This window comes from Pseudopodoces humilis, chromosome 27 (assembly GCF_049639895.1).
Source record: "Pseudopodoces humilis isolate 2021_Gansu_Grassland_sample_001 chromosome 27, ASM4963989v1, whole genome shotgun sequence".
NCBI lineage: Eukaryota > Metazoa > Chordata > Aves > Passeriformes > Paridae > Pseudopodoces > Pseudopodoces humilis.
This window is the reverse complement of record NC_142226.1, coordinates 6,400,808-6,423,239: the sequence shown is the minus strand read 5'-3', so window position 1 is coordinate 6,423,239 and position 22,432 is coordinate 6,400,808. Positions and strand designations below refer to the sequence as shown.

The window sequence follows — 22,432 nt, the reverse complement described above, 5'->3', positions numbered from 1 at the left end:
GGAATTTGGGGTACTGAGAAAGGGAGGGATTGAGGGCAGGGTCTGCAGGGAGCAGCAAAACTCCTTCTGGGACTCCCATATAACACAAACTGGGCTCCTCTTCCCCGTGTCTGTTTCCCCTCTTTGGACTGTGCCAGGGCTGCAGCACCCGACATTTGTGGGGAGGCTGTGGCAAAGATGGTGCCAGGTTTGGGTGCCCACTGCTCCCCTGCTGCCACATGCCAGCTCTGGGAGGATATTGTGGGAGGCAGGAGTTGCCTTGCTGTCACCCTGGCAGTGACAGCGGGGCCTGGGCTCCTCTAAGTCAGCCCAGTGTCTCCACACCTGCAGCAGCAAGGGGGCAAGCAGGGTTGTTCACACCTGCAGCCTTTGCACCCCCCACCCTATCCTCCTCCTCCTTTTGCAGTGATGCAATTTTGATGGATGCAATTTGGGAAGGGAGGAAGCAAAAACTTGGAGGAAGAAGGGAGCAGAGCACCAGATTGTGAGCGTACCTCCAGTAGTGGCACAGCACCTCATCACCTACTCCGCTGGGGATACCCACGTGGTCCCCTCCACCAAGGCCTGGATTATGGGGGTCACATGGCATGAGCTGATCAGTTTTGGGCCCCTTGGAGTAACAGGGGGGTGTGATGCTCCAGTTTCCCCAAAACATTGGGGGTGCCCCAAAATGGACCTGGGAGGGAAAAGACCCCTCAGGGTTCAGATGGGACTCAGAGGGGCTGCTGCTGTGTCAGAGGTGGAGAGGGGAAGGGGTGGGCTCTGTCCAGCCCTGGGGGGAGGTGTGAGAATGGTGGCAAGGGCAGGGGGGTCAGCGCAGGAAGCGCCAGCGGTGGCAGCTGTTCCCAACTCCCCAGATGTGCCCGTGAGATAGGGCAGCAGGAAGCAGCTGTGGGGAATGCCGGCGCTGGGAACAGCCACTTCTGTCTGCCTAACACCGCCTGGGCCTGCATGACTCTCAGCCCTTCTGTCTCCCCCAACTCTGGATACTACCCGGGGATGTTCCAAGTGTCCCGGCCTCGCCTCTGCAGGGAGCAGAGGTGTCCAGGGTTTGCCCTGAAGAAGCAGCTCTGACTCCTCATGGGAATATGTGGTTCCCTCTGGCTCTGAGGGTGATGGAGATGGAGACATAGCTCTGCTCCTGACTGGGCTTTGGATGAGAGGAAATGTGGGGAAACTGAGGCATGGCCAGTGACTGAGCAGCTTGACCACAGTTTATGTCATGGTTCCTGGTTCCCTTACAGAGGGATGAGACTGTTCCTCTCCCTCCCCTGGGTACTCTGGAACAAGGTAATATGCCTCATGGTGTTCACTCTGGTCCCTAATGATCACTAGCAGGGAGTGTCCTGGGTGCTGCCTGCAGGCTGGGTTGGGATGGGACACTCAGGCTGAGGTGTGGACCCTGGGGCTAATCCCCTGCACAAACAGCTGCACATTCCCCAGGGCTGGATCAGGTCTCCTGGTGACAGGGCTTGGGGGGGTGGAGTACCTCACTGCTGCTTTTCGGGTGTACTTTCCCAGCGGTGCCTCTCCTTTTCCCCCCCTAATTCTCTGCCATTTGTCTGCTCATCCAGCCCCGTTCATGGCCCACTACAGAGCCTCCAGCATTGTCCAGCTTTAGCAGAGGGTCCCTGTGGTGGGTGAGGGGGGTAAACGGAGGTACAGAGCAGACAGGTGGCTAGGGCCAGACTCCTTTCTGCATGGGCTGCGGATTCTGACATCCATCCATCCATCCATCCATCCATCCATCCATCCATCCATCCATCCAGCCATCCATCCATATCTGCCAGCTCCAATTTATAATCCCCATTGATCCTGAAACACCCCAAATCTGGGACATCATAGCTTAGTATAGGGGTGTCACTGCAGATACAGGGACCCCAGGCAGGGTTTGGCAAACTGCTCAGGAACCTTTCAGCACATTCTCCACCTGACCAATGGCCAGAGCAGGGCCACAACGCTTGTCCCTGCCTCTCCTTGACCATCCTGTCCATCCAGGAGCACTCAGCCCCAGCATGAATTGAGGTGTCAAGAGAGCTGGCACCCAGTGTTCAGCAGGATCACCAAATGCCACGGGACTGCCTCCCCATGCCAACATGGCCTTGGGAGTAAGATTGGAAAGAGGTCTTTTTAACCCCTGTTAAGCCAGAATCCCTTTTTTCCCTTGAGCATCCATCTAGACTTCTTCTCCAGCACCAAAACTCCCTCAGATTGCTGCTGTGCCGTGCCACGTGGGTGCCCGGGCTGGGGGGCTGGCTTGAAGCATCCCCATAAATCCATTAATTAATCTCTGAGCTCTTTTTCCCATGTTGTGCTGAGCTGCAGCACAGTCAGCACAAGGTCCCTCAGCTTCCCTTGCTCCTGAAGGATCCTGAAGGTCTCTGAAGATCCCCATTAAATGGGATTTATACTTCGGCCCCATTTGAAAGTGAATCCAGATGACCCCTGGGGAAGAGCCCTTCCCTTTGTAGCTGCCTTGGGAACCCTGCCACATCTCTGTTCCTCTTCTCTCCTATTCAAATCCCTTCCCCACAGCCAGTACTTCCAGATAGCCTCCAGTTTCCAAAACACAAGAAATTCCCCCCAAAATACTGGTGGTGTTCCCCAAGACACAGGGACCCCTAAACTCGCCCTCCCTGCCCTGCAGCAGCCAAGCCGAATCTGGCCGTTTCCACTCCATGTTACATCCCGCCACCTGTACCGACTTATTTCAGGAGGAAAAAAAAAATCAAACCAAACCCAAGCCCAAGGGGTAGATTATTTTGGGGCGAGGGGAAGCAGCTGCTTATGAGGCCCCCTGCCAAGCTTAGAGGACCTCTGCAGGTATTTGCAGCATGGGAAAATCCCCTGGGATTAACGATCTCTTCCCAGGAAAAGGGGAAAGGTAGTGGGGAGCAGTGGCAGAGCTGTAGTGAGATACATGGTTACCCCTCCCCCTGGGGACTTGGTATCATTTCGGGGTGCTTGCTGAGGTGGATAATCCCAGCTCCTGCTTCTTCTACTTCTTTTAGTTTTCCTTTTAATAAAACACCCAGTGCGGGCCCTTTCACCATTAAATCATCATGCTCCAGAGCATTTCCACTCCCTTCCTCCCCCATTTTCTCTCCTCCACGCCAAGAAATCTGCTCCCCCCGCAGCCACTGCGTGAGGACACCCCAAACCCGGAGCTGCCGCTGCATCAGCGCCCTAAAAGTGATCCCCTCCAGTCAAAAGTGACCCATCCGGGGGGGTGGGGGGGTTGTGACACACACATGGGGTGATCAGATAAACACATCCGTGTGCTCCCAGCTCTCTCACACGCTCGGGGTATCCCAGGATTGGGATGAATCCCCTCGGAATGGCGGCAGCGTGGCCGTGGCGGCGGCGGTGGTGCGGGGGGGTGTGCGGGGGGGAGGTTGCCTTGGCCACGCATCCCTCTGTGAATGCATGACGTGCGCAGGGCTGGCGCCAGGCTGTCTGGGGCCGGGAGTTAGATCAACACAGCTGGAGGGCCCGGGCCACAGCTGGGCAAAGGCAGCGGGTCCCGCCGCCCAGGCAAGGCCTGTGGGAACCGCCGCCAACAAAACCCCCCTGCAAACAAAAGCTCCCCCCCCCAGTCCCTCTGAAGCCTTTCAGCGCCCCCCCCCCATCCCTTGGGAACGGAGAGGGGGTGTATGGGAATAAGCAGAGGCTGTACGTTGCTGTTTTGTATTGAGGGGAAGTCATAAGAAGGATTCAGGTGGTGCTCTGAAAAGAGTTTCTAAATTTTTTGTAAACATTTTAAAAATCTGTGTTAATTTCATTAAGTTTTACATTTATCACTTATTTTTAAAAGATGTCTCCATCCTTTTTATTTTGTTCTTTCTTTTTTTTTTTTGTTTTTGGAACGGGAGTTTGGTTGTTGGCTCTTGCTCCAAAACAGGTTAATGAGGGTAATTATGCCTCTTCCCAATCTGCTATCCTTCACACAGAAGTGATTTCCCATGAAATTCATAACGGGGGGGGGGCGGGGAGGGGGGGAGAGAAAAAGAAAATATATAAAAATAATCCAGCCCCAAAAAGTGTAGGATGCTGCTTTCAAGTTCCTTTGTCGAGCAGCTCATGGCTTGGGGCAGATGTGGGGAGGAGGGGTGCCCTCCAGCCTGCAGTCCCCAGACCCCTTTGTGGGGGGTGGAAATAAACCCCAGCACTACTAAACTGGGATTTGGGCAAATCTAGAATAAATTTATGCAGTGAGCAGGAGTAATTTGGTCCAGGCGCCTGTACCCCCACCCCCCTGCACCCCTCCTTAGCTGGGACCCCCAGGCCGAGCAGGGTCCCAGGGTGCCCCCAGCCCTCTTGGCTGCAACATTCCCTTCCTGCACCTTCATTACCAAGCCCCCATTGCACCTCCAACAACTAAATCCCACCAAAGTCAGTATTTGGGGGAGTAAGATTTCTCTCCTTGGGCTCAGGCAGATTCACAATCTGGGTGTTGCAGGGCCGTCACTTCTGTGGGACCCCTCCATGTGCCACCCGCTGCAGTGACACCCACCAGGAACCCCAGATCGCTCCAGACTTGGCCTTTTTCTCTGGACATTCTCTGATTCTATAAGTTTTGAGGCAGCGATGGTTCAGAAGGGCAGTTTCCTTTATACCACCCCCCCCCATACACACACACACTTCTACTGGGATAACCCCTTTGACTAAAAATCTCCTCTCCCCCCCACAAAATAAAAAACCCTCCAGGCCTCTCACAGGCGCTGACCTAAATCTGGTTTCTCCATCGTAACCTCAGTTTTACCGCAATTAATTTTTTTCTGCTGGTCACAAGATAATTCCTGACGCCAGAAAGTCTGGAGGTCAGATGAGAAGCGGAATGAGGAAAAGGGCGGCACTAATTTCCTTAAAACAGGGAGGTCGGGAGAGGGGAGACCCCATAGTCCTGTCTAAAAAGGGGGGAATTGACTGGGAAGGGGAGGAGGACAGTTTGGGGGTGCTGGGGTGTTGAAGGGGTTTAGGGAGAGGTAATCTCCAAGAGGTTTGGGGGGTCTGGCCATGGGGAGGGAGACTTGTGTGGACATGTCATCACCCGTCAGGCCATTCTGGCCATCAAGGGTCAATTTGGGGGGCTGGCGAGGACGGGGCTGAGGTAGAGGGGATTTAAGGCTTCATTTATGTGTAGGGGCGGAGTTTGATACTCCATTGACATTCGGAGGCGGGGTTTAGGGCTTCGTTTACATAAAAGGGTAGAGATTAATGGTTATTTTACATAAAAAGGGGTTGTGTTATTCATAATTTGCATGTAGTGGGCGCGGTCAAGTAGCGCTGCCTATATCAACGCGGCGCGGGCGCCTCCCACCCCCCCCACCTTCCCCAATCTGCCAGAGAGATACGAAAGTTTGGGATCCAGGGCTGAGAGTTAAGGCTCTCAGAGCTGCCCTCTTTGGCGGTCCTGGTGCTCGGAGGTCCCAGCAAAACCCCCGCTGCCGCGACAGCCGCTGAGGCTCCTAGGCATCCCCTGCCCTGCATCTCCAGACCTGCTCTGAGCCCAGCATGAAAGCCATCAGCCCGGTGCGCTCCGTCCGGAGCTGCTACGAGGCCGTTTGCTGCCTCTCGGAGCAGAGTTTGGCCATCGCCCGAGGCAGCCACAACAAGAGCCCGGCCTTGGAAGAGCCCATGAACTTGCTCTACGATATGAACGACTGCTATTCCAAATTGCGGGAGCTGGTGCCGGGCATCCCTCAAGGCACCAAGGTGAGCCAGGTGGAGATCCTGCAGCACGTCATAGACTACATCTTCGACCTCCAGATCGTACTGGAGGAGGGGTCCAAGGGCTGCGACCCCTCCTCCGAGGCCACCCTACTCTCCCTTAAGGTAAGGGTCGCTTCGGCCTGGGAGCTAGGTATGTCGATTGGGGGAGAGAGGATGTGTTAGGTTGGAGGTGATAACAAGTCGGGACGGGGGTGCTGCAGGGTCCGCGAGTCATGGCACTGTGGGGAATGGGGAGGAGGAGGGACCACCAGCCGCCGGGTGGATCTTAAGCCCTGTTCCCTCTCTCCGCAGGCGGCTGAACTCGCCTCAGAACTCCGCACCAAAGACGAGAGAAGTTTGTGTCACTAACGCCACCTCCATCAGGTGAGTGTCGCCCCCAATCACCACCGCCACCACCATCCACAGCCCAGTCCTCCCCATATGCCCGCATCCCAGGTGACGTCCCGGGCCCCCCTTCCGCCCCCAGCATCAAAGTCCCTAGGGGACCGATCCCCAGCAACCCATACTCCCCTCTCCCCAGTTCCCCCTCGCACCCCAATTTTTCACCACTCGCACCCCAGTCCACCTCCACCAACCCACCCCCGATACCGACCCAAACAATGCAGACTAGTGCTCCCCCTTTCTGCAATCCTCCCTATGTCTCTCACCTGCACCCCAGCCCCCAACCAGCACCAACCCACCCCCAGCATCGCCAACCGAGGGCCAGATACCATCCCCGAGAAACTTGGTTTCCCGGCTCCCATCCCCTCTTCCCAAATCTCCATTCCCAACCCCACTTATCACCCCACTAATTACCACTATTATTTTTTTTTTCTCCCTCCCCCTCTCTTCTCTCACCTCCCGGTGCCAATTAGCAAACAGGCAGCGAGGGTCGGTTCCTGGTTCGTTATCAGCCGGAGGTAAATAGCAGCTTCCTCCGTGGCGCCGGGTTGTCTGCGACCTACCGGCCCCGGCATTGCCTCCCCCGGGCCCGGGCACCGCGAGTGGGGAGCGGCTGGTTCCGACCTCCCCCCAGCCTTCCACCGCCAGCATCCCACCCACGGAGCTCAGCATCCCAGCTTTGGATCCGAGCTCACATGAGATATTTTTTAAGACAGACTGATGATGAAGAGGAGGTTTTCTGTATATTTTTGGATTATAGCAGCGAGTCCTTTTTTTAAAAGGTGTTCAATGGGATGGCGGGGTGGGGATTAGGGGGTTTTGGGGAGGGGGGACAAACATCCTCGAGTATGAACCAAACTCTCTGGGGCTGTGGCCTCGTATATTGTGGAGCTCTATACTAGAGTATAACTTTTTGTACCTTTTGTGCAGGAAGGTGAGTTTCTGCAAACATGCCTTGTACTTGCTTTATAAACTTTTTATAAAAGTTACATTTTTACATAATAAAAATCAGATAATTTTGATTGTTTTTTCTCCTTCATCACTGGGGTGGAGGGAACTGGGGTGCACCCCTGAGAAGGAAAACAACCCCCTGGGAGGTAGAAGCTTCCCAAACTGATGGGAAGTTCTAGGGTTACTGTAGGAATCTCCATAATTGTGTAACAGCATTGAAATGTCAGCTCAGGTATGGGAGGAATTAACCCTAGGCTGCCGGCTCCTGACAAGGTGGCTGCCAGCTATTTTGGGTGCTGCTGCATTTATCTGATATGGAAGGAGTGAAGATGGTACTGAGCCCTGAGGACCATCTGGAGGTGTAGCTGGAGCCCTGGGAAGGAGGGGAAAATATGCTTTTTCCACTTTTAGCCGTGCGGAAACGGGCTGCTTGGTGCCCTGATGCTGGACTTGAGCTTCTATTGGGCTGGAAGGGGTGATGCTGCTCCCCTAGGATATACCCCATAGGGGTAGGGGAGTTTCTGGACTGCTTTTGCTGCCCCAAGTAGTATCCCGAAAGCAGCCCCTGCCTGGCCTTATCTCCTTGGGGTCAACACCCTCCCCTTGGGTAATGCTGCGGTTTCCCTTTGGCCTGGGAGCAGATATGACCCCCGGCTGGCGCAGCTGTGGAGCTGGATCATGCTCCCTGAGGATGGTGCTGGCCTGCCTACAATGAAGATAATTTAACTTCAGCCCCGCTTGTAGCACCATCATCTTCATCCTCTGTGTTGGGCTCTGGTTTTGCTGCCATGGGCTCAGCCAGGCATGATGTAGGCCCTGCCCCATGGCATTGGGATGTCCCCAGGGTGCTCCAGCATCCAGGGGAGCTGGGTGAAGGGCTGCATCATAGGAAGAGGAGGAGGGAGAAGATACGGGGGTCTCGGAGGGATAGAAACCTTTGCCCACACACACTGGCTTCAGCCTCTATCCCAATGACAGCAAACAAGAGCTTGGGGTGCAGCTGGCAGCTGCCAAATGCCTTTTGTCCATGGGCATTTCCACAGGGAAAAACAGCATGTGGAGCTTCCGAAAAGTACCTGGTCCAACTGGATCACCAGCCCCTGGGAACCTTCCTCCCTTCTCCAAACTTGATGTTCCAGGGCTGCCTGGGGCAGGGTATCCCCAGGCACCCTTGGGTGAGGTGGGATGCAGTGACATGGGCTGTCCCGGCATGGTGGGAGGCAGGTGAGGGTGTCCATCCAAAAACCACTGCATCTGGGAACAGAGATGCTGTTATGCTCACAGCTGAAAATAGTCTTTTGCCATCTCCACTGGCTTTTGGCTCTGGAGGAAAAGGCAAGGGGTGGGTTAGGGGTGAGTGTCCCCACATTAACCCTGGTGTTGTGGTCCTCCAGCTGTGCCAGTGCTGATGTGCCAAAGGGATTTAAGTGGGATGGGTGGGAAAAGCACCCTGGGCATGAGCCAGGGGACAGAGATGAGTCTCGGGAGCTGGAAGGTGGAACTTCTTGCAGTGTGAGTGCTCCAGGTCCTAATGGGACCCCCATCAGGGATGATGGTGGTGGAAATCCTGGACTTGTGGGAGCATTAATGAGCCTACTTTGCGGTTGGGGTTACTGGGAGACATGGGGCTACTGGTGGGGTGGGAGAAACCATTCCTGCTGGGGCTTTTTGGATGGAAACGGCACTGGGGAGGTGGAGGGGTACTCCAGCCCCCGGGAAGTGGAGGTGGCCCCTGCCCCTGTCCCCTCTCAGGGATCAGAGCAGGGGATTCCCGAGGCCAGGAGCTGTGGGGTTTGGCAGTGTGTAGGTTTGGGTCTAGCTCCCAAGAAGCCTCCCAGAGCCGTTACCTCCTCCCCCGAGGTGAATGGATCCCGGCGTCTTGCCCGGAACAGCCACCCCGACATTCCCAGATTCTGGCACAAGCCTAGTTCAGACCCCACTGGCACCCTGGACTCGGCTGTCAGTTGCCGATGGTGCTTTCTTTGAAACTCCTCTTGGAAAAAACAAAACCAAACCAAAACAAAACCAAAACCAAACAAAACAAAAAAAAACAAAACAAAAAAAGGAAACCCCCACAACTAAAAATAACTGCTAAATAACTGCAGGGACTGGAATTTACCTCGGGGGATTGATGGGATGACGTACCTCGTGGGGCAGATGGGATTTACCTCGGGGGGAAGATTTACCCCATGCAGCAGATTTGCCCTGGCTGCTGTGGGATGCCGATGATTTCCTGGAAAAAACTGATTTAAAAAAAAAAAAAAAAAAAAAAAAAGAAAACGGGGAAAACACACAGCCAGAAATAGCCGCAGGGGCCGAGATTTACCTCGGGGGGAACAGCTGGAACGAGAAAAATGGTCCTGGCCGAGTAAGCCCGGCTTTATTTTACCACCCCAGGTACACTGCAGGGGTGCAGAAAAGACGGTGAGGAGGGCAAAAACTAATTGAGGGGGGTGGCGGGGGGAGGGGGGCGTGAAATGCTGAAGGTCGAGCGCGGCCCCGCCGCGGTGCCGGTGGCCCCTAGGCCGGCTCGTTCGCCTCTTGGCAAGCGCCGGAGTCTGATGCAATCGCTGCGCTGACGGAGGCGGCGGTTCCCACCTGTATTTGCCATTGTGTGCCCGGAGCTGTTTGCAGGTGTTTGCTGGCGCCGCGCTGTCTGAGCCGCACTTCCCTCCTCCTCCTTCTCCTCCTCCTCCCGCTGCTGCCCCGGCCAAGGCCTGGCTCCCTCGGCCCCCCCCGCCCGGCTTCCCGCCAGCCCCCCTGACACAGATGCTGCGCGCACACGCGTGACCTTGGCCAGGCCCGCTCACGCGTGGAGAGGGTTTCGGGCCGCTGAGTGTGGATGCGCACATGCACGTGTAGTAGTTACATGCTACAGTGACACGCGTGGTATGTGCATATTCACGTGTGTGCATGTGTGCACACAATACATGCACTCACACATGTATTTATGAACGCTGACACACGTGTCTGTGCACACTCACACGTGCAGATATGCACGGATGACTGTGTTCAGTTACCCACACCCATGTGCACTCACACACGTGTATACAGACGCTGACACTTGTGTCCGGGCAAATCACGCATTTACACCCATGCCCTTTACAATATGCCTTACAATGCAGGCACTGTATTGTGCAGTAAGACTTGTGCACTTTCACGTCTGTGCACACTTGAAAAACACGCACACTAACGTATGTGGTGCATGTATGCACACATGCCTGTGTGCACTTACACACACACCTATGTGCACACGTGCCTACACTGACTTGTGTCATGTATGCACAGGAGGGCTCATCCTGCAAACCAAGTTGTGTAGGAACTCAGCACCCCCTTGGTTGGAATTCCCAGAGATACTCTGGAATTGGAGGAGGAGATTCCTGCTCTCTCCCCACCCCCCGTGGAGACCGCCCTCTGTGCTGGCAGCCAGCTCGCGTGTTCCTGTCAGCCCTTGTCTTCCCTCTACCACAGGTGACAGCGCGGCTTGGTCCCACGGTGGGACAGAGGCTTCACGCATGTCCCAAAATCTGCCGGGGACTACGTGCGGTGGAGCCGGAGCAGTGCGGGCCCCGCAGCCGCGACTCGCTGCTGCCGTCTTCAGGACAGAGGAAGAAAAGCCTAACTCACCGGGAAAGTTCTCCCCTCGAGAACAGCTGGGATTTCAGATTTCCTCTGCTGTACACTTGCAAATGATCGGGACTTCCCTCGATGCCTATCCCGGCAAGAATTGGGATCTCCTCTGGTGTTCCCCTTGGGAAGGATGAGGACCTTCTCTGGTGCCCTTCCAGAAAGGACTGGGACCGCCTCTGTTGCCCCCATTCCAGGCTCAGGGATGTGTGGCATTGGGCTGTGGAGCTGCTGGCCACTTGTGCTTGCCGAGTGGCCCATCACATGCTTCCTGGGCAGTTGTTTCCCCCCCACTCTGGGCAGAGCCATAGGGCACCAGCACCCTTGTACCCCCTCTCTCCTGGGAATGTTCCTTAGGGAACAATATTAGGGGATGGGGTCTCATTTGGGGTCCATAGTCCAGCTTCAGCCCCCTGCTTCTGGGATATAGTCAACCTCCTCCTTGCACTCTGCATCCTGATAAGGTCCCTCATCTCCAAGCTGAACATCCAAAAGATTTTCCAGATCCTAGGGTGAGTGAGGGTGTGGAGGCTGTACACCATAGCCTCTGGTGGTGCCATCTTGGTCTGGGCAGAGATGCAGTGGCCCAGATTTGGTGCCACTATTCCATGGGCTGAATCTGCACCTGGAAAAGCAGCATAATTGCTTGTTCTTCGCCATCAGCTCTTCACCCTGCTTTTGGGGTGCAGTTCAGACCCTCCCGAGACCTGCAGGGGAGAAGCTAGGAGGGGTCTCCTGGCTCCTCCCCCCACCATGGCCAGTTCAATGATGGGCTCTCTCACCTTGCCCCAGGGCAAGGAGGCTGGTCAAGGGGCTGGCTGGGATGCTTCAGGCCATCCACAAAGTCATCCCAGACCTCTGCAACATCATGGAATGAGATGGTCTTTAAGGTCCTTTCCAAACCTCTCTGGCTTGCAGAGTGAAAGCTGGTCCATGGCCCACCCTTCTGGACGTCTTGGTGTCAAAGGAAGATAAAAGTCTATGTTTTGTGGTATGGGAGAGGACTTTGCTGGTGGAAAGCCATGGCTGGAAAGGCTGGAAAAGGCTTATTGAGCAAATATTAGGTAGTGGGAAAGATGCCCTTGACTCCTCCCTCAGCCTGTCCCTCAGCACAGCTGAGGAGATGACGGTCAACAAGTTTTCCCACCTTCTGGGTCAGCCCTTAATCCAGTGAGGTCACACTAACAACATGTGGGGACGTCACCTCTGCTTTGTCCATGCTGGAAGAGTTGAGGATACAAGCTGCCAGGTGCTTCCCATACCCAATGTCCTTATCCCAAGGGTCACCGACTGGAGTGGGCCCAAGGCAGGCAACATATATTTATCCACCCTGCCGGGCATGGCCTTGTCTTTGTGCACTGGGATGGAGACAGCAGTTGCCTTCTTCCCTCAGAGGGGAAGAAGAAGGTCTGGGTTGATTGATTTGCCAAGCTTAGCCACACTCCTGGCACAGGGGCCAAACTGCCCAGCTGGGGTGGCATCGCTGCTTCCAGGCCTTTTGATCTGACTCAAAGTCTCGCATGGTGGGAGGCAAACGTCTATCCTGGATCCGAGGCTCCCGGCAGGTTTCTGGATGTCCCAGCTGAGTTGGAGTCTGGAGGTCTGGTGTCTTTTCTCGTCCACAGCAGAGGCCATGGCCAGCATGTGTATCCATCTGTCTGTGTTCTAGGAGGCTTCTTCGCAGGAAAGTCCACCTCTGCACATGATTATCCTTGTACCAGACCTTGGCATGGAGTTGGTTCTTCCTGGAGAGGAGAAAGATGGAGAGAACAATGGGGAGGAATGAATGGATAGAGGCAACCAGGAAATAGAGGGGAGGGAATGAGGGAATGGAGAGAAACCAGGGAATAGAGACAAACATAGTGATGGAGAAGAACCAAGGGATGAAGGTCTTTTGGTGGCCTCAGCAGCAAGACCCTGGCTTGTCTCAGTAGCTGTGGTAGCCTTTTACTGGTGCCAGTAAGGGTCAGAGTTGCCCTCACTCAGAGGTTTGCCATTGCAACAAGTGATTCCTTGCTGCACTCTGAAATACCCTGTGGGCCAGCTTGGATGCCCTTCATCCCCTTTTTCTCCCTCCACTTTGCCAGAAAGACCTGGTACTCTCCAAGGACATGGGTGGGATGCATGTGGAACAATGGGTGGCAGGTTGAATGAACTACGAGTGAACCAGGGGCCAAATCTCCTCATGCTGAGCCCCTCTGAGATCCCTGCCCTTCCAAACAGCACTCTCCCATGTCTGGCACCTCTCCATCCTGTCTGCAGGTGCCAGACAACCTCTGGCTGGCGGAGGCCAAAATTTTTATTTTAAGTAGATGCAGCTTCCTCTCCACTAGACTGGGTTGTTGTAACTGGGGATAAGGATGGGGGAATGATGGGAAGGGTGGGATGAGGATGGGAAGATGAGGATCAAGGCTTGATGGAGATGAGAGGACGATCAGGAACATGGAATGAGTGGCTTGTGAGGAGCTTGGAGAGTTGCAGCCCCCAGGCTAGACCTCACCAGATTGTTTGGGGTGGGGGAGGGGGTGTATGTTCTGAAAAATAAATAAGCAACAGAAAATGTATCCTAGTCCCGATCCCCAACCCAAATGCCCTTCACCCCCAAAACAAGCGCCCCTGCCCCCAGCAGGTGGTCTCAAGAAGGTCTCTCCCCTTATTTGCGTAAATTACCCCGCCCACCCAGCGGCCACTTTAAGGCCCCTCCCGGCGGGGCGCCACCGGCCGCAGCAAAGGGGCGGGGTCACGGCGGCGACAGCCAATCAGTACGCTGCGTTTTCCGCGGGAAATCCGAATTTCGCGGCACGGGTTTTGGCGCTTAAAAAAAAAAAGAAAAAAAAGAAAAAAAAAAAAAAAAAAAAGAGAAAAGGACCGCTCGGGGCCAGGCGCGATCGGGCGGGAGCGGAGCCGGGCGCGGGGGTCCCGGCCCAGGCGGGGCTGCGCTCCCGCCGCCCCGGGCCCATACGGCCCCAGTGCGGCTGATTTTTGGGGCCAAAAGTGAATTTTCCGCCGGTCTCGGAGGCATCGCCGCCGTGTTCTTCTCTGCAGGTTTTTCGGGGGGGAATTTGGGGACCGGCCGGTGGCATCGCCAGCTGGAACGCTTCCTCGGTCCCCCCAAAATGCCACGGCAGAAATTGTGACCCCCTCCCGGCTACGGAATCGCGGGGTGCTCCTGCCCCCTTCCCCGGGCCGGGCTTCTCGGAAAAGACTGCAATGCTGCGGCTCCCCAGAGGAGTGTCCCGCGCCCCGGGGAGGGGGGGTACCGCCCTCCCGCCACCCCCTACCCACCACCACCCGAAGAAGGTCATGTCAGTGGTGGGCTCCTGTGATCCGGGGGCTTCCAGCCTGGGCAGCCCCCCGTTATCCGCAGGCTGTTTCACCCAGGTCTACACGCCGGCGGCTGTCAGCGCCCCCGCTTCTCGGGGCGGATCTCTCTGTGACACCCCCCAAGGCCCCGAGCTCGGGACCCTCTGTTCAGCCTCGGCGGGACGGCTGCCGGTAAGATGTCTGCATCCCGTCTCTTCCTCGGGCATCTCTTCGGGGGCACGGGAGGCTGGGGATGATGCTGGGTGGGGAGCAAGGGGTGAGTGACCCCAGCATGTACAGCCCCCTCCATTCCAAATTTTGCAGCTTATATTGGTGTCTGCACCCTCTACTGTGTCTTTCTGTGAGTGGGGGAGGGTGAGGTCTGAAATCAAAAGTCTCAGTGAAATGGCTCAGATGTTTCTGTAACTTCCCCTCGCCCCTGCGTGCCCGCGGATCCGGCTTACGCTTCTTGGCCCTTTTCGGCCTCTTTCCCTCCCTCCAGCTTGCAATAAGTCCGGGTTGTGCCTCAACGCCCTGTCAGCGATCCCAGACCCGTTGAGAAGCCCTTTCTATGACGGGGAAATGAGGAATGGGTACAGTCAGAGCCCCTGCGTGCTCTGGGCAGGGGGCATCAGCCCTGCTCACTTATCTCTCCCGACTTTGGAACTGCGACCCCCGGGGTGACCCGTCACCCAGGGGAGGTGGGGGGACACGGGATGGGGTGCTACCAGCATCGCTTTCCAAGCTTGGTTTTTGCCCGTCGTTACAGTGGGACTGGCATTGCCTTTTTTTGGGGGGGGGGGGATGGGTCTCATCCTCTATGGATCACCCCAAGGTTTTGTAGCTCAGACCCTGATGCTGGGAGTTGTGTAGGGGGTTGCCATCCCATATTCCTGTCGCCAAGCCGCGGGGTCACGGCTGTCTTTACAGAGCCCAGCACCAAGCTGCAAACCTACCCCTAAACAGAGAAAGTGAGGCACAAGTCGGGTGCTGGCCCCGTGCCTGTCCCTGCTCTTGGAGGGCCCCCTCCGAGTCCCTGGCCCATCAGTCCCCCTGGCAGCTGGCATTTAATTCCTGCCTGCTCCAGCCTGGGCACACATCCAGCCCTCACTGTGAGCCTCTGTTCTCCTCGGTCCTGGGAGGGATCCCAGACCCCGCTAACACCGATTTAGTTTTCCCAAAGCTTGATTTATTTATTTATTCCCTCCCCCCGCCCTTTTCCCAGTCCCTGATGCTTGATGCCAGCTGGGGACATTGCCGCGGTGGAGGGAGAGGGAGTGGCTTTGCTTCCCTCTTTGTGCCGTGGCTGGAGGGCTGGACGCGCCCGTTTCGAGTCCCATCCCGGGGGACTTTGGGACCACCTGTCTCCTCTCCGGCCTCTTTGTCTCCGAGCCGCGTGAGACACCCTGCACTGCCGGGGGCTGCTGTTTAAGAAGACACCGTCATTGTTGCCCCCTCCCTTAAAAACACGCCAGTACCATTTCTGTGGATGTGCAGAGCTGGTTTTGGGCTAATGGCCCCTTTGTCATCATCATCATCACCCACTTCAGTGCTCAGGGTACTCCTTTCTGCCGCTGCCCCCTAAATGTGGCCGGGTGGGGCTTGTGATGCACTTGGGGACACGAAATGCTTGTCCTTAAGTGACACCTGGGATTAAGAGGGTTTGGGCTAACGGCCTCTGTCGTCACCACCATCATCATCACCCATACAAGGGGATGTTCCAGGTGCTGCTGCCTACAACCGTCCCTTGAACAGGGTCTGGGAGGCTCATGTGACAAATGGGGACATGATGTGCTCCTCTATACCCCTTGGTGGCTTGCGAGAGGGGTTCCCCCCCCATCCCCATCTCATTTCCCGCTGCCATTATCCCATTCGTGGTGCTGAAGATCCTGTTTCCAACCTCGGTATGGCACTCGCAGCCCTGACAGCTGAGGTTCCTGCCGCACACACCCTTTTTATGGCACAACCTTTGTGTGCAGAGCCTATGCAATCAGATACGAGCGTTTCCTCCCCATTCCCAGTCAGGGCAATTGCGGCGCTCCCACTGGCTTTGTGACACGAGTGATCTGGGATCACATGGAGGAGGAGCCTATCATCCCGCGGGAAAGCGGGATGGCTTCTCTCTCATCTTCCAAAAAAGCCTTAAATTTACCATACTCTCTGATTTAAGGGTTATGGAGTAATAAAATGCGTTTTTCTCCAGGGAAAATGTGTATTTTGGAGTGGTTTTAGCCCGTGCCAATCCTGTTACCAGTGTTTGCCCATCTCTGGTCTCTATAGGGGCTGTGGAGTCTCTGTGGGGGCTTAGGGCTATCTATGCAAGAGCACTGGAGAGAGGGGCGTTTCTGCTGTGGAATCCTAGCTCCCCACCCTGAGCAAGGGCGTCCAGAGTGTGCTGTGGTTCTGTACGAGCTGGTAGGGCTGAGCCGTCCGTGCAAAGAGCACCTGAGGGTGGTAGCCCCTGTGGGTGCTGGGTTGCAGGAGAACCTGCTCAGCAGCACCCCAGATTCTACAGGGGTGACATGATCCCATCGAAGGGTTTTCTGCATGGGCGAAAGGGATGATTTTTGGGGGAGGGACGGGTGGGGAAGTGGCAAATTTTTTGCTGCCTTTGGAGGGGCTTTTTTGGTTGCTTTTAAATTGCTTTTAATCGCTTTTAAAGCCACCACCTCCTCTCTACTGGGGAACATCTCCCGGGATGGGGCTCTTGGAAGGGATGCAGATGTCAGCTGCACCCCAGAGTAGGGATCAGTACCTACCTATCTGCCTTCCTCCCCAGTGCAGGGTGGTCTCACTGTTCCCCCAAATCTGGGATCAGTCTCCATTCCCCTGTCCACATCTTGTGTTATACTAGCCCTCAGCCACCCTAAGGCAGTGGGGGCTGCACCTGTGGGGGTCTGACCCAGCAGCCCCTTGGCACAAGCAAGCAGCAGGATCCTGGAGTGCCCCTTGACTCCCTGCCAGCTCTGAGTGCCCAGCCCCAGGTGCTGCGTTCCCACGCCCCCGTGGGGACGGTGGGGGTGGGAAAAGAAAGAACAGGGGGGAGCCCCATAAAGGGCCGGGCAGAGCCCGGGCAAGCCCGGAGAAGGTAACGGATGCTGTTGAAAGGGAAGGTTGGCAGGAGGAGCCCCCCGCGGGGGGGCTCAGGGATGATCTGATGGCTGGGCTGGGCACAGGGTGTAGCCCCTGGCGCCAGGGCTGGGCTCAGGGCTGCTTGGCAGGCAGAGCTGGCAGGGGGCCCAGCCTGCCCCCTCACTGCCTTGCATACCCCCGAAATTTTGGGGTCAAGCCTGATTTCCCACCCCCACCATCATACTGGTGTGTCGATGGTGTGTTCCGTCATGCGGGGGAGCCATGGCTGGGGGCTGGGAAGTGGCGTGGGGTGTTACTGCCATGTCTTTGGGGGATCTTTGGGTTTGGTCCCTGCTCCCCTACCTACTCTGGTTCAACCTACCCCCCCCCCCCCACCACGTGCTGGTAGGGTGGTGGGAGCCCCTTGCTGTGCTCTACTCAGCTGTTATGTGCCTAATCCTGCCCGGCTTGGGGAATGGCAGCTGAGTCACAGGAGGGAGCCCCTTGTCCATTGTCCCTTGCTGGTGGGTCCCAGAACTCAGGGTTTTGCCGTTGTCTGAGCCCACCATGCTCCCAGCCCCCAAAACTGCACCTGGGGAAGCAGAGGTCCCTCTTTATCCCCTCCTGCACGTGGGGTGGGGATTCGGGGGGTTTGGAAGCGTCTGGAAACACTAGTACCTGCTGTGAGTTGCTCTGTGCCTCAGTTTCCCCATTGCTTGGGGCAGATGGCGTGCACCCGGCCTCCCCAACAGCTATGGGAACATACTTTGGCCATGGCCATCCATACTGGAGAAGTAAGGGACACCAGCGGGGAGGGGGGAGGGGGAGGAGGGGCCAGGGTGATGTCCGCCCTTCCGTGCTGGCAGATGGATGAGGTCTTATCTGAGGCAGGTGTTTCCCATGTGCTTGGCATTAACCGCTGTGGTGCTGGCAGCTCCGGGGCACATCTGGGGGCACAAGGCTGGGGTTGGAAGCAAGTTCACTGGGAAAAACCTGCTCCGTGGAGGGTGGGAGGGAACAGATTCCCACAGGAGCTCGGGACCAACCTGGCTCCCTGGGGGGGCAGAAAACAGCCCCTGGCGCCTCTTCCGCCAGCCCCCTTGGGTGGGAACGAGGCCGAGGTGCCCAACCCTTCTCTGCAAATTGCGTTGTGCTCCCAAGGGAGCCGCCGTCAGAGCCGGCACAGGGACCTGGGTGCCATGTGGGATGTGCTGGGGGGGATCCTGTGGGACAGCCCAGCCTGGGAGCAGGTACGGGGGGGGGCAGGGATCGGGATGGGGCTGGGGGGGCTGCTTTCTACTCCTGAGCCAAAGCGTTCCCCAACAATTCACCCTGTGCGTGTTTGTGGGTGTGGAGAGTTCCTGGGGGTTTTGTTTGCATTGGTGGGGGGGGGTTGGTGACACCCTCCGTTTCTTCTGTGAATTTACACAGCTGCACTTTTCCCTGGGTCCCTTCTGCCCAAGTGCTGCTCGGGGTTCCTTGGGGGGGATTTCAAGGAGCTGCTTGCCCTGATGAGGGGACAGCAGGTGCAGGGATGTTTGTCTCCCCTCCCAGAACCCAGCATGGCCCCCTCATCCCAGTTTCCCTCCAGCTGGGTACATGTGTTCAGGGCACCCAGGGGTCCCGGCGGGGCTGAACCCAGCTGGTGCCAGGTGGCAGCTGAATGCCCTCGGCTGCCTCAACCATAACGCGGGTGGGAGGTGGGAAGTGACATCATGCACCCCAGTGGGCCAGCTGGCAGGGTGGGAGGGTGAAGATCTGGCTTCAGAGCCACCGCATTCCCAGGGGTCAGCCTGTGGAGCCCTGCCAGGAGCTGGGGGTAAGGGGAAGTGAGTTCCCTGTGAGTGCCAGGGTGTGCAGGAAGCCATGGTGGGTTACAGGACCCCGTATCTCCTGTCCATCAGTTCTCTCAGTGGCCTCTCACACTGCTAGGTGCTGCTGTGTCCCTTCCCAAAAGGAGTATTGCAACTGAATGAGCCTCTTGCAATATTCCCCCACCCCAGGATGTGGTACCCAGGGCTTGGTTGAACTGGGGTTCTGGGGAACTCAGAGGGGTGTCTGGCTTGGCCACAATGCAGGGTTTTCTCTTGTGCTCCAGGCCAAGAGGAAGCTGGACCTGGAGGGCCCCGAATTTCGCATGCCCAAGGGGAAGGGCTGGACACTGGCACAGGTCCCCAGCCCCAGGAGTAAGTGATGCAGGGTGAGATGGGGCAGGGGAAGCTGGGGGGAACAGACTCACTTCTCTTCCCTCTTAGAACCATGTCCTCTCTAGCACTGCTTCATGTCACCTCCAGCCCACATCCCACACCAAGGAGAGCATTGGGGGGGGGGAGGGTGTCTCTCATGTCCAGCCCAGTGGTATCTCCGTCCCTGGACCTGGCTAAGGAGAGGATGGAGAGGTCTCTTGTCTCCAACCCTATGTAGCCTCTGTCCCACATCTGACTCTAAAGAAAGGAACAGGTAGTCTTTCGTGTCTAGCCCCATGACGCCTCCATCCCACATCCCAAACTAAGGAGAGGAAGGGGGGGTCTCTTGTTTCCCCACAGCCCCCAAGTCTCCCGGGGAGAAGACTCGCTACGACACCTCATTGGGGCTGCTCACCAAAAAATTCATCCATTTGCTGAACGAGTCTCCTGACGGTGTTGTGGATCTGAACCGGGCTGCCGAGGTGCTGGAGGTCCAGAAACGTCGCATCTACGACATCACCAACGTACTGGAGGGCATCCAGCTCATCCGCAAGAAATCCAAGAACCACATCCAGTGGATGTAAGTGATGCTGGGCAGCTGAAAATGGGTCACGGGGGATGGGGCAGGGTCAGGGACATGTGGCTTGAGGACACGTAGAGTGTGCTGTGCCATCACTCAGATGCCATCTCTGTTGGCAGGGGGACGGGGATCTTTGAGGATGCAGCAATGGTGGCGAAGCAGCAAGTGCTGCGAGGGGATCTGGCTGAACTGGCTGGGACAGAGAGGATTCTGGACCGGCTCATGCAGGACTGTGCCCTGCAGATCCAGCAGCTGGCTGACAATGAGACCAACCAGAGATATCCTTGCTGAGGGAGATGGGAGGGAGGGCAGGGTCTTGGGGACCCCTCTGAGCCCCTTCTCCTCCACTTGGATTCCCCTGGGCTTGGGGGGTGCTTGGAGGGATGCGAGGGTTGATGTCCTGCTTGCAGCCCCTCCTTTTCCTATACCTCGTCCCTGTCCACGCTGGCGTACGTCACCTACCAGGACCTCCGTGCCACCAGCAGCTTCCAGGAACAGACGGTGATTGCCGTGAAGGCTCCCCCTGAGACACAGCTGGAGGTGCCAGATTTCAGCCAGGTGTGTGTAGCCAGGTGTGTGTGGGTGCTGCTGAATCTGTGCAACACTTGATGGGTCCCTCGGGTGTGTCCCAAGGATACAGCCCAGCATGACCCTGGGTGTTTTTTGGGGTGTCTCCACAGGACTGTTTGATCCTGAGCTGGTCCTTCAAGGGGTGCAGTGCTCCAACTGGATCCCTCATGGGTTGGGGACAGTGGAGTGGGATATGGGTGACCTTCTGGGTGCCCCCCTGAGCCTTACTCTGCCCTTCCAGGAGAACTTCCAGCTCCACCTGAAGAGCACCAATGGCCCCATTGAGGTGTACCTCTGCCCAGAGGAGATCACAGAAGAAAGCCCCACCAAGGAGCACCCTGTCCCCTTTGCTGCCACCTCCCCACGGGACGACCCCGTACCCCTTTCCCTGCCAAACAGCTCCCCATCAGCTAAACAGCCACCCTACCCCATCTCCCAGAGCTGGGGGGGCACAGGAAGCCCTCTCTCACCCCCATCTCTGCCTCTTCCCATCCAGGGGGGACCCAGCTCACTGCTGGAGATGGAGCCTGGGCTCCTGGGTTCCCCTACCCACCTTCTGCAGCAGACGGAGGACCAGCTGCCCTGCACCCCCTCCCACCTGGACTCGGGACCCTTCATCACCTTCTCACCCGCCCTGGAACAGGATGACTATCTCTGGGGGCTTGAGGGCGAGGGTGTCACAGACCTCTTTGAGATATATGACCTGGGGGACCTGCTGAAGCACTGAGTGTCCCCCTGCCAGTCATCATTTCCTTTGTTCCCTCTGGCCGCTTGTGTCCTGAGCGCATGGGATCTGTGTGGGGTGACTGGAGAGATTGGGGAGCACGGGTTTTTCTGATGATGGCAGGGAGAGGGGGACTTGTGTTGCTCACCCAGTGTGGCTCTCTGCACTCTCCTGGGTTGGTTGTCACCTCACTGGGCTCTGGGAGTGCCCTGGGATCCATCCAGGACTCATCCCAGCATGCCCCCATAAATCCATGGGGTACTGATGCTTCCCACCATTACCCCACAGCTGGGGGTGCCTTTTGGGTGCCCCAGATGGGTTAGGGGCACCCTTGGGTGGCAGAGAAACCTCTGCCCAGAATGGTCTGTGTCATGTTTTGGGGTCACTCCAGTTGTTCCTCAGTTAAACTGGTTCTTCATGGTCTCAACAGGTCATTTCCAGTGGCACATTCCCACCATGGCTGGAATATCCTTAAAAAAACATTCAGGCAGCAAAGCTGAAGTCATCTTTGGGTGAGGGAAGGATGAAGCTCACTTGGCTCTGGCAAATCTCTGGCCAGAACATGGAGCTGTATTCTCTGAGGGACTACAGCCCCTCTGCCCCAGTCCACACCAGTTCCCTCCCTCCAGCCTCTTGGAGCTATTGGTGCTGGGAGTATAAAAACTGGAATGTACAGGGAAGAGGTATGCCTAGAGGAGGCGATGACCTGCAAGAGAGGGGCTTGGGAAACAGCTTGGGACAAGCCCTGGGACATGGGGTAGGATAGGGATTTTAATTGTGCCATTCCTTGCAAAATACCTGTAATTATTGCACTGTATTTATCTGGGTTCCCCCTTTGGTGTGGGGCTGGGAGGGGTTGGATTTGTCAGTGGGTGTATTTAAGTTTTCCTTCCTTGGGTTGTTGGTGCCCCTGTAGATTGGCTCAAGAGATGGTGTGGGTAAGAATATGTTTTGGCCTGGAAAAACGTGTGGCACTTTTTCTGCCCAGGAGGGGTTGAAATAAAATATAATTTTGGAGTTCTAAAAGGCTGTTTTCCTCTAAGCAGCAAAATGCTGAAATGGTTTGGGAGGATGGAAGAGCTAAACTGGTTTTGCTCCTGTTTTCAGGGTAAAATGGCCTGTTTTGGGACCAGCCTGCTCTGTAGGCACTTCTGGAGAAGGGGTTTGAGATGAAGCTTTGACTGGAGTGAAGACAGTGGGTCTGACCTGCTCAGATTGGTGATTTCCAGCCCAAATCTGGCTGGGATGAGCCTTTGCCTGAGCTAGAGCGCCTTCAACCAGGAGTGTGGGAAATTCCCCAGGGCT

General features: G+C 56.5%; 2 protein-coding genes across 7 annotated transcripts; both read left to right on the top strand.

Moving 5' to 3' along the window:
• The first annotated feature begins 5,325 nt into the window (after window positions 1-5,325).
• ID3 (inhibitor of DNA binding 3) lies at window positions 5,326-7,136 on the top strand. The gene is made up of 3 exons (XM_005529657.3): window positions 5,326-5,835; window positions 6,025-6,096; window positions 6,588-7,136. Exons 1-2 carry the CDS (start codon window positions 5,515-5,517, stop codon window positions 6,079-6,081), a joined length of 378 nt encoding a protein of 125 aa, XP_005529714.1. The 5' UTR covers window positions 5,326-5,514; the 3' UTR covers window positions 6,082-6,096; window positions 6,588-7,136.
• A 6,422-nt stretch (window positions 7,137-13,558) lies between these two features.
• On the top strand, window positions 13,559-22,153 carry E2F2 (E2F transcription factor 2). Of its 6 annotated transcripts, none has more exons than XM_088067435.1 (6): window positions 13,559-14,187; window positions 19,166-19,253; window positions 19,614-19,833; window positions 19,953-20,111; window positions 20,277-20,391; window positions 20,645-22,153. In XM_088067435.1, the coding sequence occupies exons 1-6, from the start codon at window positions 13,903-13,905 to the stop codon at window positions 21,128-21,130; spliced, it is 1,353 nt and encodes a 450-aa protein (XP_087923561.1). In that variant the 5' UTR covers window positions 13,559-13,902; the 3' UTR covers window positions 21,131-22,153. The 6 variants fall into 6 exon arrangements, with proteins under 6 accessions (XP_087923561.1, XP_087923560.1, XP_087923562.1 ...); XM_088067434.1 differs by having other exon boundaries at window positions 19,590-19,833; XM_088067438.1 differs by lacking the exon at window positions 13,559-14,187 and adding an exon at window positions 17,236-17,324 and having other exon boundaries at window positions 19,590-19,833.
• Window positions 22,154-22,432: the final 279 nt, after the last annotated feature.

Bases quoted from the DNA above. Each gene is read 5' to 3' on its own strand.
- ID3 (XM_005529657.3), top strand. From the start codon at position 5,515: ATGAAAGCCATCAGCCCGGTGCGCTCCGTCCGGAGCTGCTACGAGGCC. The intron at 5,836-6,024 runs GTAAGGGTCGCT...CTCTCTCCGCAG, and splicing joins CCACCCTACTCTCCCTTAAG to GCGGCTGAACTCGCCTCAGA.
- E2F2 (XM_088067434.1), top strand. From the start codon at position 13,903: ATGCTGCGGCTCCCCAGAGGAGTGTCCCGCGCCCCGGGGAGGGGGGGT. The intron at 19,834-19,952 runs GTAAGTGATGCT...CTCTGTTGGCAG, and splicing joins AAGAACCACATCCAGTGGAT to GGGGACGGGGATCTTTGAGG. The intron at 20,112-20,276 runs ATATCCTTGCTG...GTCCCTGTCCAC, and splicing joins GACAATGAGACCAACCAGAG to GCTGGCGTACGTCACCTACC.